Source organism: Oenanthe melanoleuca, chromosome 2, assembly GCF_029582105.1.
Source record: "Oenanthe melanoleuca isolate GR-GAL-2019-014 chromosome 2, OMel1.0, whole genome shotgun sequence".
NCBI lineage: Eukaryota > Metazoa > Chordata > Aves > Passeriformes > Muscicapidae > Oenanthe > Oenanthe melanoleuca.
This window is the reverse complement of record NC_079335.1, coordinates 84,943,540-84,966,255: the sequence shown is the minus strand read 5'-3', so window position 1 is coordinate 84,966,255 and position 22,716 is coordinate 84,943,540. Positions and strand designations below refer to the sequence as shown.

Below are 22,716 nucleotides of genomic sequence, written 5' to 3'. Positions count from 1 at the left end.
TGAAAACTACATATATCAGAAACTGATTAACATGACCTAAGGTATTAATTCTTAAAATATGATGAAACAAACAGTTTCAAGGACATTATTTTCTGTGCGTCAGCAGCTGTCTAAGGGCTGTGATGCTTTTAATAATTACAAAACAAAGTATCATTAGGAAAAGTAGACCACAAACTTCTCTCTCCCCCCTCCTCCTCCCCTCCTGCTTTATTTTATTCTTGAGTGAAATTCTGGCATAAGTGAAGAACATGTAGCTCTAGGATACTTTATAGGACATAATATAAGAATTTGATACAATATGAAAAAAAGATAGTGCTTGGCAGTGCCAGAGGACTTTCAAAATGAGAGCCACTTAAATTTTCTCTGGATGCAATTATTTGTAGTTGGGATGAAAAGGTGCTACGTGAACCTTTTGGTAAATTCAAGAACTTAGCTTATACAGATGCTGGTATTTATTTGAAGACTGCAGTTCTAATGCTTTTTTTTCACAGAGAAGGGATCTCATACTTTTTACTGCTTTTATTTTGTTTATCTGAGTTTGTTTGGGGGTCTGGTCTTTGACATTTGCTAGATATCTCTGCAACAACTCTTCAAAATGCACATTTTCAGAGCAATTCTTACGAAGCTATTGCATATTAGACTTGGTTGTGTCTACTTTATTTAGCACTGTGCAATTTATTTATGTATCTAAAATGTTGCTTTTCATCCCAAGTTTTCTTTTTGATGATTAATTTGAGTTACTTTTCCATGTCTGGTCATTGTGCTCCAGTGGAGGTTGTTCTTGGAAACACCTGCTGGAATGCAGTATGTATGCAGGATCGCCTTAAAGCAATGCATGCTGCCCAAAAAACGTCAGAAATGTGACCTATGTTACAATGCATCATATCTGACTAGAGGAAAATATGTAGCCTGCTTTGGTAAATCTAGCAGACATATGTTAAACATCAAAAGTGTCTGGGGACAGCATTTTATTTTGGACCACTCCATGGTTTATTCCCTATTTAATTGGGAATTATATCTGTAAGTGAGCTTGACGTGAGACATGGGATACAATAGTTGTAAAAAAGTCATATATTATCTGGGGCAAACCAGCAGGAAGGCAGAACCCAACCTCTGCCTATCCTTTAGCTCCAAGTGAATCCCAAACAACAGAGAGCATCAAGAACAACAAAATGCCAGCCCCAACAAAAAATTCTGTGATTGGAAAAAAAGACATCTCTATGACTTACCAGAGCTGACTGTCTGTGAAAAGGGGTCTAAAAAAGGGGTCTAAACTGTGTTTTGGTCAAGATTTGCAAGCCATGGGAGCCAGCAAAACGCCCTCAGAAAATGCTTTCAATTTTGCCTTAACATACCTGGTTTTAAAGCATTTTGCATTTTAAATAATTATCTGTGAGCTCAGGATGAGCAGAGTAGTTGCAAAACTGTACTACAGAAATGGGAAGCGTGCTTTATGCAACCAAAGAACAAAAAGGTGTTCTTGCTTAATCATGCAGAGCACACAGGGAAAAAAGATTTTCTTCTCAGAGTTTGGTCTTCCTCTGTTGGGAAAGATGAAACAGGAAAATCTTACAAATATGAATGCTCAGATTCTGGGAATATAGAAACCATGAACGAAATTGAAATGAAAGCCACATTTGAGATGCCAAGCCTTAGTTACTGAGTAACTATGAGACAATAGGATGGCCCCTGAAGGTGATCCCCTCTTGGTAGAACAATGCCCTCTGCCAGAGAGCAAGCCCAAAGGTCCAAAGAGCAGCTTTTAGAGTTTAAAGTGTAAGACACTGTGGTAATATAAGGATTCCTATAGGCTCTATGTAAATGCTATAGAATTTGTATCTTGTATTACATTGGTTAGCGGAAATTAGAATATTCATCATGGAAGAAGATTTATTGTATTATAAACTGGAAATCACTTTCTTTTCTCTTCTCCTTACTCTCTCTCTTTACTCTCTCTTCTTGCCTTTGCTCTCTCTCCCTCTCTCCCTCCCTCTTACCTCTCTCTTACTCTCTTTACTCTCTCTTTTTACCCCTCTCTTACCTCCCTCCTATGAACCCACCACCCTTTTATCCCATTGCTCTTTCTCTTTCCCCTATTATCTCTGTCCCTCTCTGGCAGCTCTTAGCAGGGCAACTCTAACTTTTAGCGTATACAGACTGAATGAGTTCTGTCCCTGGCGACCATCTATCCCAACACAAAGACTCCTGCATTCCTCTCCTCGTGTGGAAGGAGAGCAGAGCCTAACTGAGTCTGGAGTATCCAGGAAATGCTGAAGGAGCATGAACTCTGGATTGTCACTGCTTCCCTTGCAGAGTGAGTGTTGCTGCATCCCTGGCTGGGCTGAAGCCTGTGGTTGAACAGGCTGCTGTCTGAGGTGTGATGAGGAATCCAGGACAGCATCAGGGAAGGGACACGAGATGGAGCAGCTGCTGGACCAAGAAAGAGAGGAGAGCTGCCTGCTGTGCTCTGGAGCCCGGGGCAGGCAGAGCAGCTCTGCTGCGTGACTCAGCCCTGCGTGCCGAACGAGCCACGGCTCCATCAGGCTCCATGAGACTCCTCGGCTCCAAGTGGTTTCTGGGGCGTCCTCCTGACACAAAAGAAATAAACTCCGCTGTATCGTGTCTGTAGTCCGTGTTATCCTGGGAAACTCGTGCTCTGAGCGTGCTGAAATCAGTCTCAGGGATAAATAAGTGAAGTGGCAGAGTCAGGAGAATGAGCTGGGGTTCCTGCTTTCCTCTCTCAAAGGCGGCTTCTCCCTCACAAGATGAGGTCAGAATCCACCCAGGCCAGTATATCACCAGAAGTGCTCGGGGAGGCAGGAGCTGGATGTACCATACATTACTACTCCCTGCTGGTCCAAGAGCAGAAGAGAATTAGCAGCAGATGTGCCAGGACAATTAGCAACAGATGCAGAGGCTAAAGCTCACAGAATGCAAACATTCCTCTATATTAGGGAAGATAAAAGGCCGGATTCTGGTCCTCTGGTGTAAGGTACTTGTGCATGAGATGCTGCTGGAGTTAAATGGGCTGAGTTGTCAGTCCTGGAGGAGAGGCAGGCAGTGGGGAATGGTCAGTGCTCTGGTAGCATGGGAGAGGGCAGGTGTTTGTGTTGGGGCACTCAGTGTGGCTCTGGGAAGATGCTGGGGTGATTTGGCACAGCATGCCAGGAGGAATCCTGCTCTCTGCCACCACTGAAAGCAGTGAATGAATTGCCTGCTTACAAATACTGCTGTCCTGTGCTCTTGGCAGATCATGAGCCTGAGTACTGCTCTCAGGGAAGCCAGGTGCCAGGAGAGGTGGTGGTGCTGCTCAAAGGCTTAAGGAGATCTGCAAGCTGCAGGGAGGGGAGTCAGGGAGTCATTTCACCTGTGCCAGGCCCTATTCTCTTAGAGAACAGGGAACAAAAAAATTTGTGGGGAATTGATTGATATGTCACTGTATGGTCGTCCTCTGATTTGTGTGTTATTTTGTATTCAGATACCTGTTTGAAGACAGGCAGTGATGGAAAGCTGGGGAAATAAGTTTTCAGCTATTCCAAAACATTCTGGTGATAGATAGGGACTTTTGGAAAAACTCTAATAACATGATATTTTATTTTTACTTCAGTCTATGTTTCTATTTCCTCCCCTCTGGCCTTGTATAAATTTCAGAGTTACACAAACATTTCCTAAGAATGCCCTTCTCTCTGCCTGTATGCTGGCCTTGCACAAAAACAGGGAGAGTTTGAAATCTGGTTGTGAAAGCTCCCCTGTAATTGGGCAATAACAGCCTCATCTCCAGCTCTATTCATTTGACATAGTAAAATAATTTTTATTTGTTTGTGATGGGAACTGTTTCCTATTTAAAAGATTTTCTACCTGTGTTTTACACCAGTGACATTCACGTGCTGTAGTTTTCATAATCAGAAATGATGGTCTGTTAGTTTATATGGCATTTTTCAGGATTCTTCTCTATAATAAGTAAATATTGAATTGCCTTTGCGTATTTTAATTCACCTTAATCTGTTTGAGTTGTATTGGTCAAATTATTGTGTGATTTTAATTAAGTAGTTTGACTTCTGTCCACTTTTTTTCCTAAATTTAAAACATTTGAAGGTGCAGAGGAAAGAGGAAAAAGTTTATTTCTTCTCTGACAAGGTTAAATCCCAAGAGTAAGTCAGACAAAAACCCCCAAAAGCTCACACTGGATATGTTTATTGAAATATTCAAATAGAATTCATTCTTTCTATTGAGTGAAACTGTGGTGGCATATGGGGAAGTAAGATATATTACAATAAAACTGATATAAAACAGTTGAATTCAGAAATAGTGGCAGGAGATAATTTTAGTTCATTATGATTTAATTCAATTAAATGCAACACTGTTAACTGCAGACTAAGAAGTATTACTTGTGCCTGTGCAGGCACACACAAGCATTATTTATTCTCTGCCACATCTTTCTTTGCAGAAGAAATTACACCAGTAAAAGGGAGGGTGCTTGATGCTTTCATAGCACTGTAAAAGTCTCTATACCTCACAGACTCAGTGGAAATTTGACCTGAGCAAGGAGGAACATTGAGGTAAGGTCTTGGAGAGCAGACCTCTCAAAACCCAAGAAGCTGTCTTCAGGTACTATATGCTTTTTGAACAACAGTGTTGGTGCAGGCTTGTGCATTAATTTACCAGACAGTGCCTCAAATGAGGTTGGCACCAGCAGGGAAAAGTAACTGCTGGTTTTATTTTTTTCCTTCAGAAACAAAACAATCCATCAGAACAAACTGCTCAGTTTGAACAGCCTGTGCCCTGCCTATCCCAGGCAGTGCTCTGAGTCTCCTGAAAGGGAGCAATAAGTGATCCCCATCCTCCTCCTCTGCTTACCTGAGCTCTTCCCTGCTCTGTGCCTGAGCAGCTCAGACCCACAGAGGCACACAGGTCTGTGGATTTCCATCTGAGCTATCTGACTAAATGCCTTTGTGCATCCATGCCTAAGGGCTATGCTGCCCCAAATCCCAACTCATGCTCGAGCCTAGGAGGAGGCTAATGAAGGGCAGGTGGCAGAGATCCGAGCTCTCTCCTCTCTCCCAGAGTTCCTGTGACAGTGAGCTGTGACAGAGAGTCTGTTTGTTGTGGCAATGGGAAAGGTTTAGCATGGACCCAAAGGCACCTTCCTGAATGCTTGGGATGATGGTATAGAGTTACAGGCAGAGGCTGGGCTGGGATTTTTGTATGGATTCAACAGAAAGAAATTTCTTATTTGTCAGGTGTGTTTTATTTGACTGTGTAAGCTGAGATGTCCTACCTGGGTCAGGCACCTAGTATTCATGCTTAAGGGCTCCCAACAGTCTTTACAACCTCAGATCTTGTAGCAGATGGGTGTATTATAAAGTCCTTGCTTATATTTTGTGTATTATAAAGTTTTTGCTTATATTTTGTGATTAGGTGTTTTCATCATGGTGTGGTTTAAACACCCAGCTCCTGTAAGTGTTATCAAAAGGATGCTTCCAGTCCCAAAGAGTCAGTCTGCAGTCTAGGTCCAGGATAAAATCTTACAGCAAATGAAGAATAACTGTGAACTAGAAACAAAGAAGTAAAATTCTAATTGTGACAGTGATTACCCTTACACCAGCTGCTTGACCACTGTTGATTTATATGTAAGCTAGCAGAAGAGCATATACTGTTGAATTATTCTTAAGAAAAGAGTGAGCCTGAAAGCAAGAGAGAAACTGAAAAGGGTGCTGTGGTACAGTGGTGATTTCATCTGCAAATGCTTTGGGATTGTTCGATACTGCAGGTAACTGTCTTTGATCACAGCCTTGTAACCATCACCTTTAATTTGTAGCACAGGGGTTACTATCTAGCACCCAGCTAGCCAAATGAAATGTATGGCTTGATTAAGGATCTCTTTTGTCAGTAATTTGTGCCTAATGTTTTTAGCTTTCCCACGGGCTGTTACAGAAAATGGTAAATCTGGTTTAAATGAAACCTGATACTGTTAATGGTTTAATAGCAGCTGCCACAGGGTTATGGCATTTTTCAACAGATGCTTCTGTTTCATTTTAAGCCTATACTAAGTCTTAGAATATATTTACATAATTAATATAAAGTACATGTACATAATAATGATAATATTTATAATTTTAAAATATTTCCTTAAATGACTTTGCTATTATCTAATCAAGATACAAAACTTGAAAAAGGAAGGCATATTATTAAAAGTAATAATTTATATCCACCTCTTCAGAATAAGTTGTAGAATGCAGCACAACTGTGAGCACTTGTCATCTCCTAACCTGGCAGTTATTGGTGTAGGCAAATCCTTTGCTGCCTCAGAAAAAGAGACAAAAAAGCTTGGCTGCACCTGAGTTCTGCTTGTTCTCTTACCTACTGTTCAGTAAAAGAAGTGGTGCTTGTATTCAAGTATACACATCAAGAAAGAGCTGTGTTGAGGTCGGTACCTACACGCAGAAGTATTTGAAGCACTAAAGAGTTGTAGATGATTATTGCCTGCACAATGTTGTTTGATTGAGGAAATCCCTGCTAATTTAAGAAGACTTTGGAATTTTAGGCTGTTTATAGGGTGATTGGTTTGAATGGATTTCTTCTATTTGGAGGTCTTATTCTTGACTTCCAAGAAGTGCTGAGTATCCTACAGGATATTCAGAGTGAGAGGATGCTCCTGAGTATTGTAGCCTTGTGGAAGTCTGTTCACAGTGAGGAGAGGAGAAAAGGCTCTTCTTTGACTTGGCTGGAAGGCAAGGTAGAGTGGAGCAGGCAAGTGTACCAGGGCATTTGCTGCTATGAACTGTGAGGACTGAAATGGGAGCAATGAAACATGAAAAACATGCAAATAACAGAAAATGGTCTCTATTAAAGAAGCATCCAGGACTGTTTATTTAAGAGATTAGGCAGTCAGAGTTCTCTCAGGAGAATGTGTAGGAGCAATGGTGAAGCAGATGTTTCACTGTGTGAGGGGTGTGGCTGGTGTATTTGCTTCCCTTGTCCCCAGGGTGACCACCCCTCATAGCTGCTAGCCTGGGTATGATGGTAGTCACTTTCTGTGTTCTTGCCTTTGTGTGGATTTTGTTCTGTTTGTCCTTCTGAATGTATTAGAATTGTTCAACAGGACCTGGGTGAATGCCCTCCTTAATTAAAGAAAACAGTTAAAAATGTGGCATAGGACCAGATTTCCTTTTCTTTGTGTTTACCTTTCTTTCTTCTGTACCCACCAAAACCTTACAGAGGGATTTACATAAGTTCATTACTTCAGGGTGTTTCTTCACCACTGGATTTCAAGTCTTTGCCATGGGAACACAATGGCTTCAGGCCCCAAGGCATTGGTAACCTTCTTCCACACCTCCAAGCTGCTCAGAAGAACATCTATACCTATCTTATGGAAAGTGTAAACTGTGTCTGCCAGTTCTCTCTGAGAACCTTTTACCTCAAAATCCTTTTACACCCTGCACTGAAGTTCACATACTTTTCACTAAGTGCTTTAATTTAAAGGAAGAAGGCTGTTAAGAACCAACATAATTCCCACAACTGGGTGGAGAAGAGTTTGTGACTCAGTGAGGAGCAAGTTTGCAAGTGTTCTTATTGGATGTTTGGATGAACTTTTCAAAGTGGCAGCAAGATGAATCCAATGGTGAATCTCAGCAAGCCCTCACAGGGACACCTCAGATTTCCAAGCTGGTTTGTTACTCTGTCTTAAAGATTTCTAGTGGCAATGTTTTTCTACCACTGGTAAAAAAAGACAGAAAATGAATGCTTTCTGAAAGAAGAAAAGGGAAAAAAAAAAAAAAAAGAAGAAGAAATAATAAAATAACCATACAAGAAAAAGCACAGCATTCTTTGTAGGAGTGGAAAATTGTTCAAATATGTGATTTTTGGGAAGAGTTGCTAATTGGTTTAGCGTGCAAAATTGGACCAAAGGTATGAAGTTTCTAGAGCTTTATATGATAAAAGAAAGTCAGTTCCCTTGTGATGTTTTTATAACAAATAAATAAATCTTTTTTCCTCCTTTGCTAGGTTCTACCACATAGAAAAGCTGTGAAACCAGGCATGGTACTCCTCTTTGAACTCTTCCTTCTTCGTGGCACCTATACCTGGATTGATCAAGAAGTGGGATGGGGAGCTTTTCCCTTATGTGATAACAATTTTAATGTTTTGGAGGGAAAATTTAAATGTCCCTTCCTTAGAGGCCATTATGACTCCAAAATTGACCGATTCAAAAAAATTGAAAATTTTATTTCTCAGGACTTGGATCATTGGTTATGCAATCTCTACTTCCAGGTTTGTATTTTTAAAAACTGTTTAATTTTCTCTATATTTTTCTTTTTGATTCTGAAATTAGATTGTGGCTCATCTCCTATTTACTGGAATGTCTGCTTCAATCACTAAGCATGGGAAAGACATTCATGGGAAAATTATATGGGAAAAAACTATAATAAATGTAGTACAGAAGAGCAAGAACTTCCTAAAATTCTTATAGCAACATCTCGAGCTGCTAGGCTTCACAAACAGTGTACAACAAACATGTTTTGGCTCTGTGGAATTCCTAACTGCCTTTTTTTTTTTTTTTCCTCTTCATAGGTAATTAAACTACCACAGGATTCAGATAAGCCAAATAAGTGTGGTGTGCATGTTCATCTGCCACCTGAACTTCCCATGTATTCAAGCACTGCAGAAAAGAATGGTGTCTCAGAAAAGGTTGTACAGTCTGGACCACAAGGTGATGGATTCAAACTTTGATGTTTGCATTCAGGTTTTCACTGGATCAACCCATAGTTTCATTTCCATGTTGGCTAGTCATTATTGTTCTTGTCAAGCTAGATTTTCTTCATTTGGATGTGCATCCAACATTCCATAGCGGGAATACTTTTTATAAACCTGGTTTAACTTTGTTTTCAGGTGTGAGCAGTTCAAACCAGCCTCACTGCTGAGGATGGAATGGCCATGCTTGGGTGTGCTTAAGGCTGAATAATGCTTGGAATGTCACAGCAATAACAGTTCAGCTGTTTATGGCACCAAGCTCACAGGAAGAGAAAAGAAAAAAATGCTTTTTTGTGTACTTCTGGAAGAACTTTAGCACCTCCCTGGGCAGCAACAAGGACTTTAGATTTGGCAGGGAGATAGTTCTGGCATCAGAAGCATGCCTTATGCTACTCCTCTGAAATTCTGTTAAGATTCAATCAAGTGATAACCCATAGGAAGGGCAATTATCATTTGCTTGTGTAGAGCAGACTCTACAGAAGCTTTCTTAAAATCTCTGAGTGTTCCTTTTAGACTGATCCTCCCCGGCCTCTGTGAACGTTCTGATGTAGCTGCACTGAAGACATAACTGACCACATTGCAATGGACTCACAAATTGCTCCTTCACTGGTAGAAATCCAGTAATGAGAAGAATGGCAGGGCACTACTGTAATTCTTTTCTTTTTTCAGCATGTGGGGTCAGACTGACATGAAAAAAAATTCATTTTTGCTATATAGATATTTCTATATTACCTCTTGTTTAATGGACTGAAGCCAATCCATAGACTGTAGTGTATGTGTGAATATTATGTTCAGATCTGAAACAGAGAATTAGTTCTTCAGGACACAGGTTCCTTGGGCATTTGAGAATGGCAGTGGTGATGCACTGTAGGTGGCACAGGGGGAGAAAGGAGAGGCTATGGAAAGGAAAGGAAGAGAACACATAAACAATAATCATTTAGCATGGTAAATGGGCAGGTCAAGTTGGAAGCATAACTTGAAAAGAGTCCAGGAGGAGTATTTTTCAGACAGTTAGTGGTGATTTAAGAGATAAAGAAAATGAGGTTTGCCCTGAGATGCTTTTAGGCTAAGCAGCAACTACACTGTAATCAAAAGGCTTTTATATAACCACCCTGATAAGAGAAGCATGGAGGTGTAAACATGCACTATACTGAGGATTAAGGTCTTTTTTGTTGTCATATATCTTCTACATATCTGCCAAGTTGCTTTGAGATGCAGCAAACCATGAATAGCAGATCCAAAAGGTAGAACTCTTACCAGCAGTGAAGAATTATGGACAAACTCCTATTGGATCAAACCTGTTTGGTCCTACCATCAATCTTCACATGCATTTGGAAATGCACATAGAGGGTGCAGCTAAATAGGTCATGCTTTCTGGAAACACTTGGAAAAGTGCTCAGTTTGAAAATTCAAGAAAGACATGCTTTTAAGAACTGAAAAAGAGCAGTAGTGTATGTCCTATTTTGCATATAGACCTCTGAAATTTGCCAATAAGGCAAGCATGGAAGATCTGTAATTTTCCTGCCCAACAGATTTGCACAAACAAAATTTGTGGGAGTAATTTTTATATTGCTAGTATTCATTTATTTTTCTTGGAGCGTTCTTTAAAGATATTATTAGCTGCCAATATCCCCCATGGGTTTGTTTTTTAATGTATCTATGCAGTGCTACAGTATGCTGTTTCTGCTGGTGATATGTTGCTAAGAGATTTAATAATGGGTAAACAAACACAACATGTGGTAATCCATTTCAAATTAAAAGTTTATTAAATGCTAGCTTGATGACTTTCTGGCTATTTACAATTAAAGGAACAAACCTTAGAGAACTGGAGATCACGTGTTGAAAATCACAACTTCAATGTTTCCCACAGAAAAATGTGTTTATGATCTGTGGCAAGCTGTCACACATTGATATGCCCTATAAATGCAGTATTATATCTGTTAAACCACCAAAAACTGGGGTGGGGAGGGGAAAGCTCTTTTAGAGTGACATTAGGGTTGAGACACAAACCAGAGAGAATGAAGACGGGTGCTCTGTAACTCACTCTACTGCAGTAGTCTAAATAGTGAGTGATCTTATATATCAATACCATATGTGGTGCTGCAACATATAAGCAAAATAAAGCAGGTTAGGAGATGGTGTTTTAGCCTTCACTTCAAGTTTGTCTTGGTTTTAGAAGTTTAAAACCTTCATATTATTTCCATTAACTCCAGGCTACATTATTCTTTTAAGCCACAGCTCCATGTAGGTAAAGCTCTTCCCTGCTGCACAGGCTCTCTGGTCTAGAGCACAGTGCAGGGAAATGCAACATAATGCCTCTCATTCTACCTCCTTTGCAGATCACAGATGCACATTATCAGATCTGGCTTAGTCCAAACTATATTTTCTCTCCATGTTCTGCCACCACCATCCTTTCCTTTTTTTTAGGAAAATATTCTGCTCTTGATTTGTTGCCCCTTACAGGATCAACAGTTCCTGTCAGAGAATAAATGAAAATTTCAGAATAGAATTCATTATCTACTGTTGTGTGAAAGGTGGTAACAGCTCTAGTAAAAGAGATTAGGTAAGAAAGTTTGATGCAACTGCCAGGAATGTTGCCTTGGTAGGCTTGGATCTAAGTAACAAGGGCTTCTAAAATTCATGAAAACTTCACAACTGTGAGTCTCCATATTAACACTGAATAGACAAATCCATCAAGAAAACATTCTCACAGTGAAATCCAGCAAGACCACTTTGACTTTAGCATCCACAGGAAGAGGGGATTCACATGTGCAAAATGTCAGCATAGCAGTATTTTTTGGAATTGGCAGCCCTTTCATCCTCAGAAAAGTGGATGGACAGCACTCATATATTAGTTCTACAGCTCAAACACTTTTGGGTCAGACACAGGCTCATTTGGAAAGTGTTGCTCCTTCATCCAAATGCTTGCTTTTGCAGCTGTGCTGTTGATCAATTGGACACCAATTGTGTCCATCTGAACTTGAGATCAGATAAAACGGGCAAGTGGAAAGTTAGGTATGGTTTTATCCACTGTAGTTTTTAGAACCAAAGGAAAACCTTTCTCATTCCAGTTGATTTGTTCATACCAATTAAAGATTGGCCATTTTGAAGTCCTGAAGTTATGGTCAGCACTGTCCCAGCAAATATAGATGTGCACTCAAGACCTAAAAAGGGTCCCTATAAAGTAGAAGGTGGAACAGTCCCTGGGGATTAGGATACTGAAGCAGGAATTTTTAATTTTTTAGTGCTAACTTTTGACTATTTTTGGTGAACCTAAAGAGTCATGACCGATGGTGCAAATTTTTTTAAGCAGTAATTATCCCAGGCTTTGGAGTGTGAAATCAAGAAAGGAGTTCTATTTAGCCTGACCATGCTGGGGGAGAGGTGTTATCAGGCAAGACTTTGAGGGACAGTATTTAAAGGTAGCCAGGTTTGTTTGGTACCAGCAGCAGGATGATCTTGCTCTAATAGTGTCTGACACTGGCACAGTGTCACATTAGCATGAATGTTCTGCTCCCAACATCTGGGCTGGCAGAAATCTTTGTTGCTATTGCTTGGATGTGTAGATTTGTCACATAGAAAGACTTCTACAACCTCAGCAGTTTTTCGACTAAACACCTACATACAGATTTTCTGGCGCTAAAATTTTCTTTCCAGAAAGTCTGCTTGTCCCTTATACCCCACTACTCTACTATTGGAGAAAAAAAAAAAAAAAAAAAAAGCAGCTGTTTGAGAATGGTTTTAAGGACACTCTTTTCTTTACAATGAACAAATATCTCATTTTTTCCTTGCACTGTATTTTTCCTTTCACCTCAAGGTTTGCTGTCTAACAGCAGTGCATGTGGCTCCTATGCATCGTGTGCCCTATGCATCAACCAGAAGAAAAGTTAGAACCACTGAAATGTCTTTAGTTCTCAGACTATGACCTTATAACAGAAATAAGTATTATATAGAGAGATCATTTTCAAGGTACAGTTTTTCTGGTCACTGTACAATTTAGAGTATATTTTGATCTGTCTTCCTTCTGTCTGTCTGCCTGGGCTTCAGCAGTCCTTGAAACTCGCCAGGGTTGTAAAGCTTTAACCAGTTGTGCAAGTCTTTAATTGTAAATTGGTTTTGACAGGACTGCTAGGACAAAGGCCTGGCCCATCCCATGGTGATGCTCGCCGACAGCCCCTTACTGCTTCTGCAGCAAGGAAACATGTGGAAGGAATTGTTCTTCTACATTTCACAGCTTGTCATTTCCTCTGCAGGGCAACCTCTGACCTCCCTGAAAGATCCTGACACCCAAAAGGGAAGTATTCCCACTGTTGTAAAGGAAGTGGGAAAGCAGTTTAATGCCGCGAAAGGAGGAGAAGCGTGTGCGTCAGAAGGAGCTGTGAGGAAAAGAGAAGAGCTTAAAATGCTTCCAGCAGGTTAGGACTTTTATTGCATTGCTTAATTTACTGAAAGTTTGCAAGTAGATCTGCCTGGCATGTGTGTAAATACCCCCATTTGCCTTCCCCCTTCACCCTGTGATATCATTTCATCATTATTTCACTGGGCAAAGGAAGTGATGGAAGAGTTTAAATCAATTGTTGGGGATCAAAAGCAGCTTAGGCAAAAAGGTACAGAAGCAGTGGACTCCCCTGCCTAAAATATATTTGTAGGCCAAATGTGTTAGTAATTACAAGGTGTGTGTGCAGTGCACTGACAACATTAGATTACGGCTGGTGTTTCCGTGACATTTTTACATCCTTTCATTTTATTTGGTCATTTATATCCATGGATCACAACATGTTGCTCTTAGGTGCTTGGGAAGTACTTTTTCTTCCTGCAGCACATTAATAGCAATATCCTTTGTTAATTGTGCTGAGCTAAATTACATAAAAGTGCCTGTCTGTATTTACTTCAGCTAACTTTTTTTTTCTGGGGCATGGGATTTCTTCTGAAAGCAAAGACTTGCAAGTTGCTATGGTGGCATTTTTTTTTCTTGATTTTGTTTATTTGTTTTTATTGGTTGTTTTGAGGATTTTTTTTTTGTTAGTTTGCTTTTGTTTTGTTTTTAAGTCCCAGGTAAATAGTATTTGTCTGAGAATTGAGTAATGCAACCCCTAGGTCCTCTGCTAAGCACAAAGACCACCATGACTTACCATGGGGCAGGGATTTGAAGGTACCAAGGATATATCCATATCTATTCCCCCTTCATGGACCAGGCTAGTGTGTAGAGATGAAAGTGCAAATGGGAATAAATTAATCACACCTTTTGAAGGGAGAGGGTGACTTTCCTTCTGTACCAGGAAGCTGTAATAGGTCATGGTTAGACACTTAACTATTAGGTAATATTAGGTAAGAGAGAGCTGTCTGAGGTCTGACAGCTGCCTCTTATCTGTGTAAACAGCAGCTTGTTGTCTTCTTCAAGTCTATGGGCTCCCTGAAGTGATGCAGTAGAATTTTGGATGAATGTCAGTTTGAAGCCAATGCCAACTTCCCTTTTGCAGCAACCCGTGGAATGTCATTCAAAAATAATTTCTTTGGAGCCCTCTTTCTCTGTTGACTAGGAAGGTTAGAACTATGCATCTTCTACTATAGGTGCATGTGCTGAATATCTTGTGTGAAGAGGGCACAAATAGAGGTAGGAGTAGTATAGCATTGCCAAGTCAGGATTGTAAATGCTGAATATTGATATTGACTATCTCAGACACGTGAGCAGTAGAACACAGAGCTGGTGTCAGTTTTTGTTTAAAGGGTGTCTGCGACAAAATGTTAAAAAAACAGAAAAAAGTAATAAAAATATTTCAGTCTTTCAAGTATTCTCATTACATGTCCTGATAAGATCAACATCTAACATGTCTTTTCTGGATGTTGGTTCTTCTAAGAATATGAAGAGCCCTAGTTTAGAAAATTTTTTCAACTTCTACATTAGTAGAATCTACTTTGAAATTTATTTTGTTCGTTTGTCCAACATTAGTTGTGCAAAGCAGCTTAAAATACTCAAAATAGTAAAAACATTAGTAACCTATATGAACAAAAGGGTTTTAAAAAATGTTTTGTGGTGTTTGACATTTGTTTTTGTCTGCTTTATTTTTATCTCTCTGATTTCTCTTCCTTGCCAACATTTGGATCTTTCCACCTTTAGAATGTCTCTCAAAACCCAATATTAAGTTGTGCAGGTAGACAGGTATTCCTTCTCCCCTCTTCCCATCACTAATGTTTATCTAGATCTAAAACTAGCACAGAATTTTTATTCAAAATATTTATGTGGAGTCTGGCAGAGACCCAGTGGCAAACACAGCATTTTAGAACCCACATTTTCAGTTCAAGACATCCTCTTAAAAATACCCTGAAGTGATGCAGCTACAGAAGTGGCCTGATTTGGAGAGGTACTGAATTACCACAACATTTATCAAAGCAAGGTTCAAGCAGCAATATTTTGCATCATCATCATATCTGACCAGGTATATTTAAGAGATAATACAGTAATAAAAAAAAAATCTGAGTTTATCTGAACTATAAGCAGATCTCCAAAATATCCATGGACTTTGAATTATGTGAAAAAAAGTTTTTGCTTATTCATGAAACACCAGAAATTTTCCTTGATGAGCTCAGTTTCTTATTCTGCATCTATTGCATATTGTTTTAATGAAAAACTTGTTTCAAAAGTCACATCACTAAAGCATAGACTTTCTGTGATGGAACACTGTCAGTAATGTCACCACTAAACTCCTTATCTGCACTCAGAAAGATGGAGAGAAAAAAAGCTTCATTTTGAAATCCCCAGATACTTTCTGCAGGATGGCATATAAACTGGGATTTATACTGTACCTGATGTTTAATTTGAAGCTTCAACAGTGCCTGAATTTTTTCTCCATCAATTCTCATCCCAGCAGGGACCTTATCCCGAGCCTTTGTCTCATATGAAGCCTAATTTCTTTTTTCAAGGCCCCCAATTATGCACATACCACAGGTAAAACCCCTGGAAACACATGAAATATTTCTCATAAATATTGTTAGTCAAACTGTTACAAGCAACTGGCATTCTGCTCTTTTTGGGTTTGACAGAACCTCTGTGATTTCTTCAGCTCTCTACTCTATCACCTTTCTAGGGCATACCCAGGACAAAGTTTTTACCTCCTATTTTCAGATCTTCTACCTCAGAAGGAATCTTTTGCTTGATGTCTGTCTTCTAAAACAAACTGAGTATTGAAAATATTTTCAATATTGTTCATATTTAAGTTTCCAAATTCAACACCCTTCCTGCATTTGTGGAGAAATGTTGGGAAGTGAATTGTGTCCTTTTGTGCCATCAAAAGACATTTCTGCCAGAGTAAAGCTCCAGAGTAACATCTAAGAAAAGATGGCATCAGGCTAACCAAGGGGCTTATTACAGTAGCAGCAGATAACACTCAGAACTGTATCCAGAATTTATTAAGATGTTCCTTCCATATCAAAATACCAAACACAAAACCAGCTTCATTCTAATTTTATCATTGCCTTTGGAGAAGAAGCTTTACATTCGTTAAATTTTGTTATATAAGTGAGAAATAGTTTTGCTGAGACAATTGTATTTATGCTCACAAGCATTTTAGAAACAATTTTATGAAAACCAGTGAATCTTCATTGTAATATTTCTTCTTACACTGCAATGATGCTCTTTCCCTACTGAGGTGCTGTTTGCTTCCACATAAAATTTGTATGCAGATGCAAAAATAATTTCCTAAATAAAAAAAACCCAAAAAATCTGTTCTCATTGGTAATTCCTCATAGGTGCTACTTTAAAGGAAGCAAAGTGGTATTTTAAAATGAAGATTGCTTACACCTCTTTCATAAATACAGGTAGGGCCCCAGAGGCAGAGCCTCATATGGCTGAACCTTCTTTCTCTGCTTGTCTTTTCCTTCTCTGAGCAGGGCTGCATAAATTTGATTGAATTGATTTTTCCAGTTAGGATCAAATTCAGATCCTGCTTATGGTTCTGAAATCCACAAATCCAAACTCTCCAATTTTCCAGCTCTTGCTGTGCTATTTGATTTCCCATAGACAAGTGCATTCCTAGGAAGGAGGTCTAAATAGGATCTTCATCTTGGATTGCACCACTCTAAAAGTCTTTCTTTCTGACTTGAAGAGAGGTTGCAGCTCTCAGAAGGGATTGCACCTTCCTTCTCTTCTTTGGCCCCATATAAATCAGAAGTAGTTCCCATTAAACTTGTATAAGTTAATTTCCTAGCTATGCTATTTCTTTTTGTCCCTGTTTAAAAAAAATATTTTAGACTTCCCATGCCCCCCATATATAAATGATAAATAAATATTTATTATTTCACAGTATCAGCCCTGTGTGTGTTTAGAGTGAAGCTGAGCAAGGGGATGTACTTTAGATGTGCCTATCAGGTATGTATGGTCCATCAGTTACTAGGACCAGACTAAAAAGCTGGTCTGACATGAAATATTCAACACACAGTGGGGTCCCCACTGTTCAGTGGTGTCACCCCAAACCTTGGTTTCATTCTACAGGTTCACTCCTGTTGCACCACAATACTTTTTACAGAAGACATAACCAAAGATGATAACTTCCAGACTGAATACAGAGGGTAAAACATGATTAAGTTTTATTCTGCAAGGGGTGGGAAGCAGTAAGACACCCTATAAAGGGTGATTTTAAAGATCATGCTATTATGCTCTGCTATTGCCTTGAGAAGGCTGATATGGAGAAGGGTAACAGAGTAGGAGTAATGTTTTTTTTCCAACCTCTTTCCATGGTATTTTGAAAGCTAAGGTCCAGGCAGAGCTCAGGGATTTTATATGGATAACCCTTTCTTTGAATCCCTTATCAGGCATGATCTGTGTGGCATCTATTGGCTGGGACTTAATATGACCCAGAAATGACTGCTCTCAGCATTGTCAAGGTCTGCAAATGACCTTCATACCATCGTGATTTTCCAAATCCAGACATGAGTATCGTCATGCCCATTCCACAATGGTGGGAAAGAATGCCACCCTGTTTTTCCTATTTGTCTTGCACTAACGTAGACATTTAAATTATTCTGCTGGACTTATTAATAGCTGATCACAGACTCATGACTTTGGATTAAGAATCTTATTGTCTTTTCCATGCTCTGGTGTAATCATATTTTCCTGCTTTTATGGATATGTTTCTTGACTTCCAAATAAACCTATTAACAGGGAATTTACATCTGCCACTGTGTCTTTGTCACAGCTATGATACCTGTCTTTGATCATTCTTTCTTGGTGCTGTTTTCTCCTCCTCAAATTGTTCATTTTTATCATGAATGATATTATGTTCCCCTGTCAGGGAACAAAATGTATTTTGAGTCAATTTACTAAAATAGTCACTGCTAAGTGTTATATCTGGACAAAGTTGACACCTTTGACATTTTCTAAAATGGGAAAAATAACTGTATTTAAGGTATGATTTATGGGTACTCTACGTCAAAGGAATTTCTATGCTATTACAGTTTCTGATGCAGCAGTCACAACTCCTTCAATGAACAAATTGCTGATAGTACAGCTAATTAATGCTTTATTAGTTTTCTGTGGTCAATTATAAAAAGTTATAAAAAAGTAAAATGCAATTTAATAATAAAGAGCTGTGTGGTTCTTGTTTCTCTCTCAGAACTGGTTTGTTTTTTGCATGTGAAAGAAACAATTTCTACACAGCTCAGTTTTATAAGACACATTCCCTCCCCCACACCCACTAAGTAGGAGCAACTCCTATGATTAAAAAGTAGACTGGAGTCTTTAAATGTCTTTCTGATTGCTGGCCTCTATTAAAAACTTCTTAAAATAATAGATAGGTTTAATTCCTCAAGCCAAAGAAAAATTGTATCATCTTAAGTATTTTCCATATTTATTATATTGATGAGATTTGGCTACTGAGAAAAAAAAAAGGAAGTAAAAATCTCTTGTATTGCAAGTTTTAAATGTACCAGGCTAAGGTTTACTTAATTAGAACCTCCAGGCAATAAAGGAGCCCTTTTTTAAATTCTGTGAATCTTAATATGCTAAATAATGCAAAGCTTCAGCTCTTCAAGCATGAGACACACATCTGGCAGCTTAACATTTAAATTACAGAAAAAAAACACTTCAGTAGTAATTTTCATGAAGAAAAGAATGGGAAATGTATTACAAGTAAATTTAATTTCTTTTTAGATTTTTCATCCTGTCTAATTGCAGGCATTTCCCATCTCCTCTTTTATTTATTTATTTTCATACAGATTTTTTCTGTACTTTTTATTGATCTTTAATTTGAGCAGCTTCTTACTGTTGCAGCCATTGAAGAATTACATTGTGTTTTTACTTAGCAAAAATTGTTCGGAGAAATCTATGAAGAATTAAAGTAATGAGCTCACTAGTATAGAAAGAAAAGAGCATTCAGAGCCTTACAAATAAAATATAAAAAGAGCATGCCATGATTAAATAACAGACTTGAGTTCCTTCTCCCTCCCATTTCTTAAATGTAGAATATTATTGTTTTCTTTATTATTTTTATTGTCCTTTTTTTTTTTCTTGCCAAGATAATTACTGCTTTATTCATTTGACTCCAAAAACATTGTTAAAGTATTCATCATTTCAGCTGCTTGAAACCCCATTTTTATGTACTGGGGAAAAAAAAAAAAAAAAAAAGAAGACAAAAAATTAAACAAAGAAAACCACAGGAACCCTCTTTACAAAGGTATACTTATATTTTAATGTGCATTTATGGGTCCATACATGTATCCCTTATACAAAATACGTAGAGACAGTTTGAACAAGTTATACTGCATGTGTGCACACGTGACATAGCCAGCAGCTGTATTTTTATGCTGTCTTGCTGTTTTCTGTAGACCTCCTTTTTCACCCTAGATGATGTAAATATCTGTAAATTCCTCATTCACTATGAGTGTACATGTGTGTATATATATGTAGAAAGTAAGAAATGTTTTCAGAGGTGTGTACACAGACACAGGGATTAAAACTGTGGCATTGCATGTGCATGTACTGTGTCTCAACCACTGTAACACCTAAGAGCAGATCCTTCCTGTACTGTGATTTTAAATACACTTGACTTTTACTGTGTGGAACTTAAAAAGAAAAAAAAATGGAAATACTTGTTAAGTATGTTTTTGGCTTGTTCTCCATGTGCCATACATTGAAATGTGTAATACAGACCTTTGTTTTTGCCACACCACTGCTAACTACAATGTGGGAGTACATTTTTGTTCATTCACAGGTCAGGAGCTTGAGGGACACGTGATTTCTTGTGTTTTCTAAGAAAAGTTTATTCAAGTATTTCTGTGCCTTATTCTTGATCCACAAATATGCCCATACAAGAAAATTAATCTCCTTCTGTCTCCTCAAGAGCACTTCCTGGGGCATTTAAAATACCCTCCCACGTCATTCTTCTTGTGTCTATTATTTCTTTATTTCTACTTTTCTCCCCATTTTTCATCTATGCAATTGTTATTTCCAACACCATCAGCATCTGAAGTCTTCTCTGCATTATCATACACTTTCAGAATGAAGGAGAGAAATAACCACCTATTTATAACTCAGATGGAGGGAGAAAAATTATCAGCCTCAAGTCAGACATCATCTTGTTGGGAGAGGGACCAAAGCCCAGCTGCTTGCTTTCCAGAGATTTACCTTGTGCACAAATCTAAAAATAATTTATGTTGTGGGGTTTTTTTTTTGTTGTTTGTTTTTTCCCCTTACAGAGGATTACCAAGATTGCCATGGCAATGCAGACAAGCACTGTGGCTCGTTTTGTCTGAAGGAAGTCCAAGGAGGACATCACAAGGTACTGGGCTTGATATGAGCATCACCATCTCCCTTAAAGCTCACAGAGAAGCTCCTGGAGCTCCTACATATGCCATTTGAGAATGATTTGTGGTCTTGCTTGCTCTGGTTGTTGTGTTTCTTTAATCTATCCCTGTGAATTTTTTTATAGTCACCATAAGGCTTCACAAGTCCAGGTGTATTGCTGTCTCCTGTACAGCTAATGTCTCCAGCAATGAAACTTCAAAGGAGGAGTAGGAAAGACCACCAAGCAATCAAACAACAGAAGATTGATCAAGCTGCAGGATATTATTTCAGTACTATGTAAACACAAGATAGGTTTTGTATGCATCCATAAGCTTCAAGGTCTCATGTACCTTTGCAGGAGACCCTCAGAAAATTTAAGAATATATATTTGTAGTATCTTTGCCAAGGACATCATTAACTGGTGGACAAATATGGTGTCCTCAGTGCAAGTTACCATGGAATTTTATCTGCAACATGATAACACTTTCAGGGTGAGATGCTATTGAAACTTTCAGATTTAATGTAAATCCTGAGAACTAAGACACAAAGAAGACTTTGTATTCCTGAAAATTGCTTCTCCCTGCACTGTATTATTTAATTAGGTATTTTCCAATGATAGTTGCAGTTTTTTCTCAGTAAGCATTGCCCCATTTCTATCCTGAAATCAGTATGGCTGCAGTGAATGAACTGCAAACATGAACATTCAAATTAATCGTTCTGGTAATTTGTCTCACCCTGTTCTAGACAAACTCTGAAACATTTTTAATGCTTTTAATTTCCCATAGGAAAAAGTCACCACAGTACTCAGAGTACCCAAAAACTTGTGTAGTGTAGCACAAATACTCCATGGCTGGGGGTCATAGTTGCAACTTTGAGCTTCAGTAGAGTGGTGATCTACATTTCTGAGCAGAACCACATTGACCAATTGGATATTCCCTTGCTTTTCAATGTCTGAGCTTCCAAGTGATTTATTTCTTCAGGAGGATAAGGATAACTTGAAGAGAACAGGGTTTCATATAAATTTAGCTGCAGACTGAGGTGTGCATGTGTGTTTAGCCTTACATCTAGAGGAGGGACAATTTAAGGACCTGTGGAGTGGGTGTAATGGGCAAAGCAGCCCAGCCCAACCCATGGGAGTGGCAGAGTGAAATTCATTTCCTACAATCCCATAATAGCACCGTGCCTTTGAACAAAATGCCATGGTCTTATAGGAACCTCAGTTGTGGGTGGCTCCCAAAGCCACATTAAAGTGACCTGGTTTCAGTGAGGTGTGTAAACCCAGGGGTAATTCAGCCCTGTCTGGTCCCTTTGGTCTCACTGGAATGACTCACAAGCTTACAGTTATTGACATGTTTGAATAGATTCCTGAGATGAGCCTCTTACCAGAATCCTTCTGCACAAAAGAAAAGTGAGCATGGGAAATCTCCTTTCAGAAGTTCTGAGAGCCCCTCATTTTTAATGGGATTGAGTGAATCCTAATGTTCAGAAAGAACCTTGTTTTAGCATGTTCAAGATTTAGGTATGTGGCCTGATTTATATGATTTGGGCCTAATTGTATCTCTGGATAGTATCTTCTAAAACAATTTTACCTAACAATTTTATATAGGAAACAATGACAAACTAATGTAAAGAACAGACTTAAGGAAAAAGACACAAGTTCATGTAGTGGTTTATTCTCCTCCACAGTCCCTTTTCTTTTTGTAAACAGATATTTTATCTTATTTTGTTTATTTTACTTTATATTATTTTATATTATTTTATTTTAATAACAAAATGAATGAGAAAGGTCTTTCAATATGACCTGAACTTTTTGGGGAATATAGATTTCTCTGCCTTGCCCTCCCTGCCCCCAAATTCATCTATGCTGGAGAGTAGCAATGAGTCATGGGCATTTCCAACAAGTCAGCTTTTGTCACAATGGGTGTGCAAACCACTGCATGTATTAAGATATTGAATGGCAGCAATAAAAGAGAGAATGCTCACAGGCAGTGATTTCTGAGAGAAGTAAAACATTTGCTGTGGTTATAATGCCAACCTCATGCAGATGACTGAGTTTCTGCCTTTTGTGCCTCAGACAAGAGCAAACACAGTCTCAGAGAAATTAACTCATGATACTCTTTAACACCTTTGGGATTTGTGTCTTAAATAATGCCTTTGCATCTACTTTGCACAGTAATAGTTTAATGGAGACA

General features: G+C 38.7%; 1 protein-coding gene across 1 annotated transcript in view; it reads left to right on the top strand.

The window, feature by feature from the left end:
- Positions 1-22,716, top strand: part of LOC130248800 (uncharacterized) — a 75,325-nt gene that overhangs the window by 4,587 nt on the left and 48,022 nt on the right. The window contains exons 2-5 of the mRNA XM_056482819.1: positions 8,005-8,268; positions 8,569-8,707; positions 13,002-13,163; positions 20,437-20,519. Of these exons, the coding sequence (XP_056338794.1) occupies positions 8,005-8,268; positions 8,569-8,707; positions 13,002-13,163; positions 20,437-20,519 (648 nt within the window). The remainder of the gene's footprint in view (positions 1-8,004; positions 8,269-8,568; positions 8,708-13,001; positions 13,164-20,436; positions 20,520-22,716) is intronic.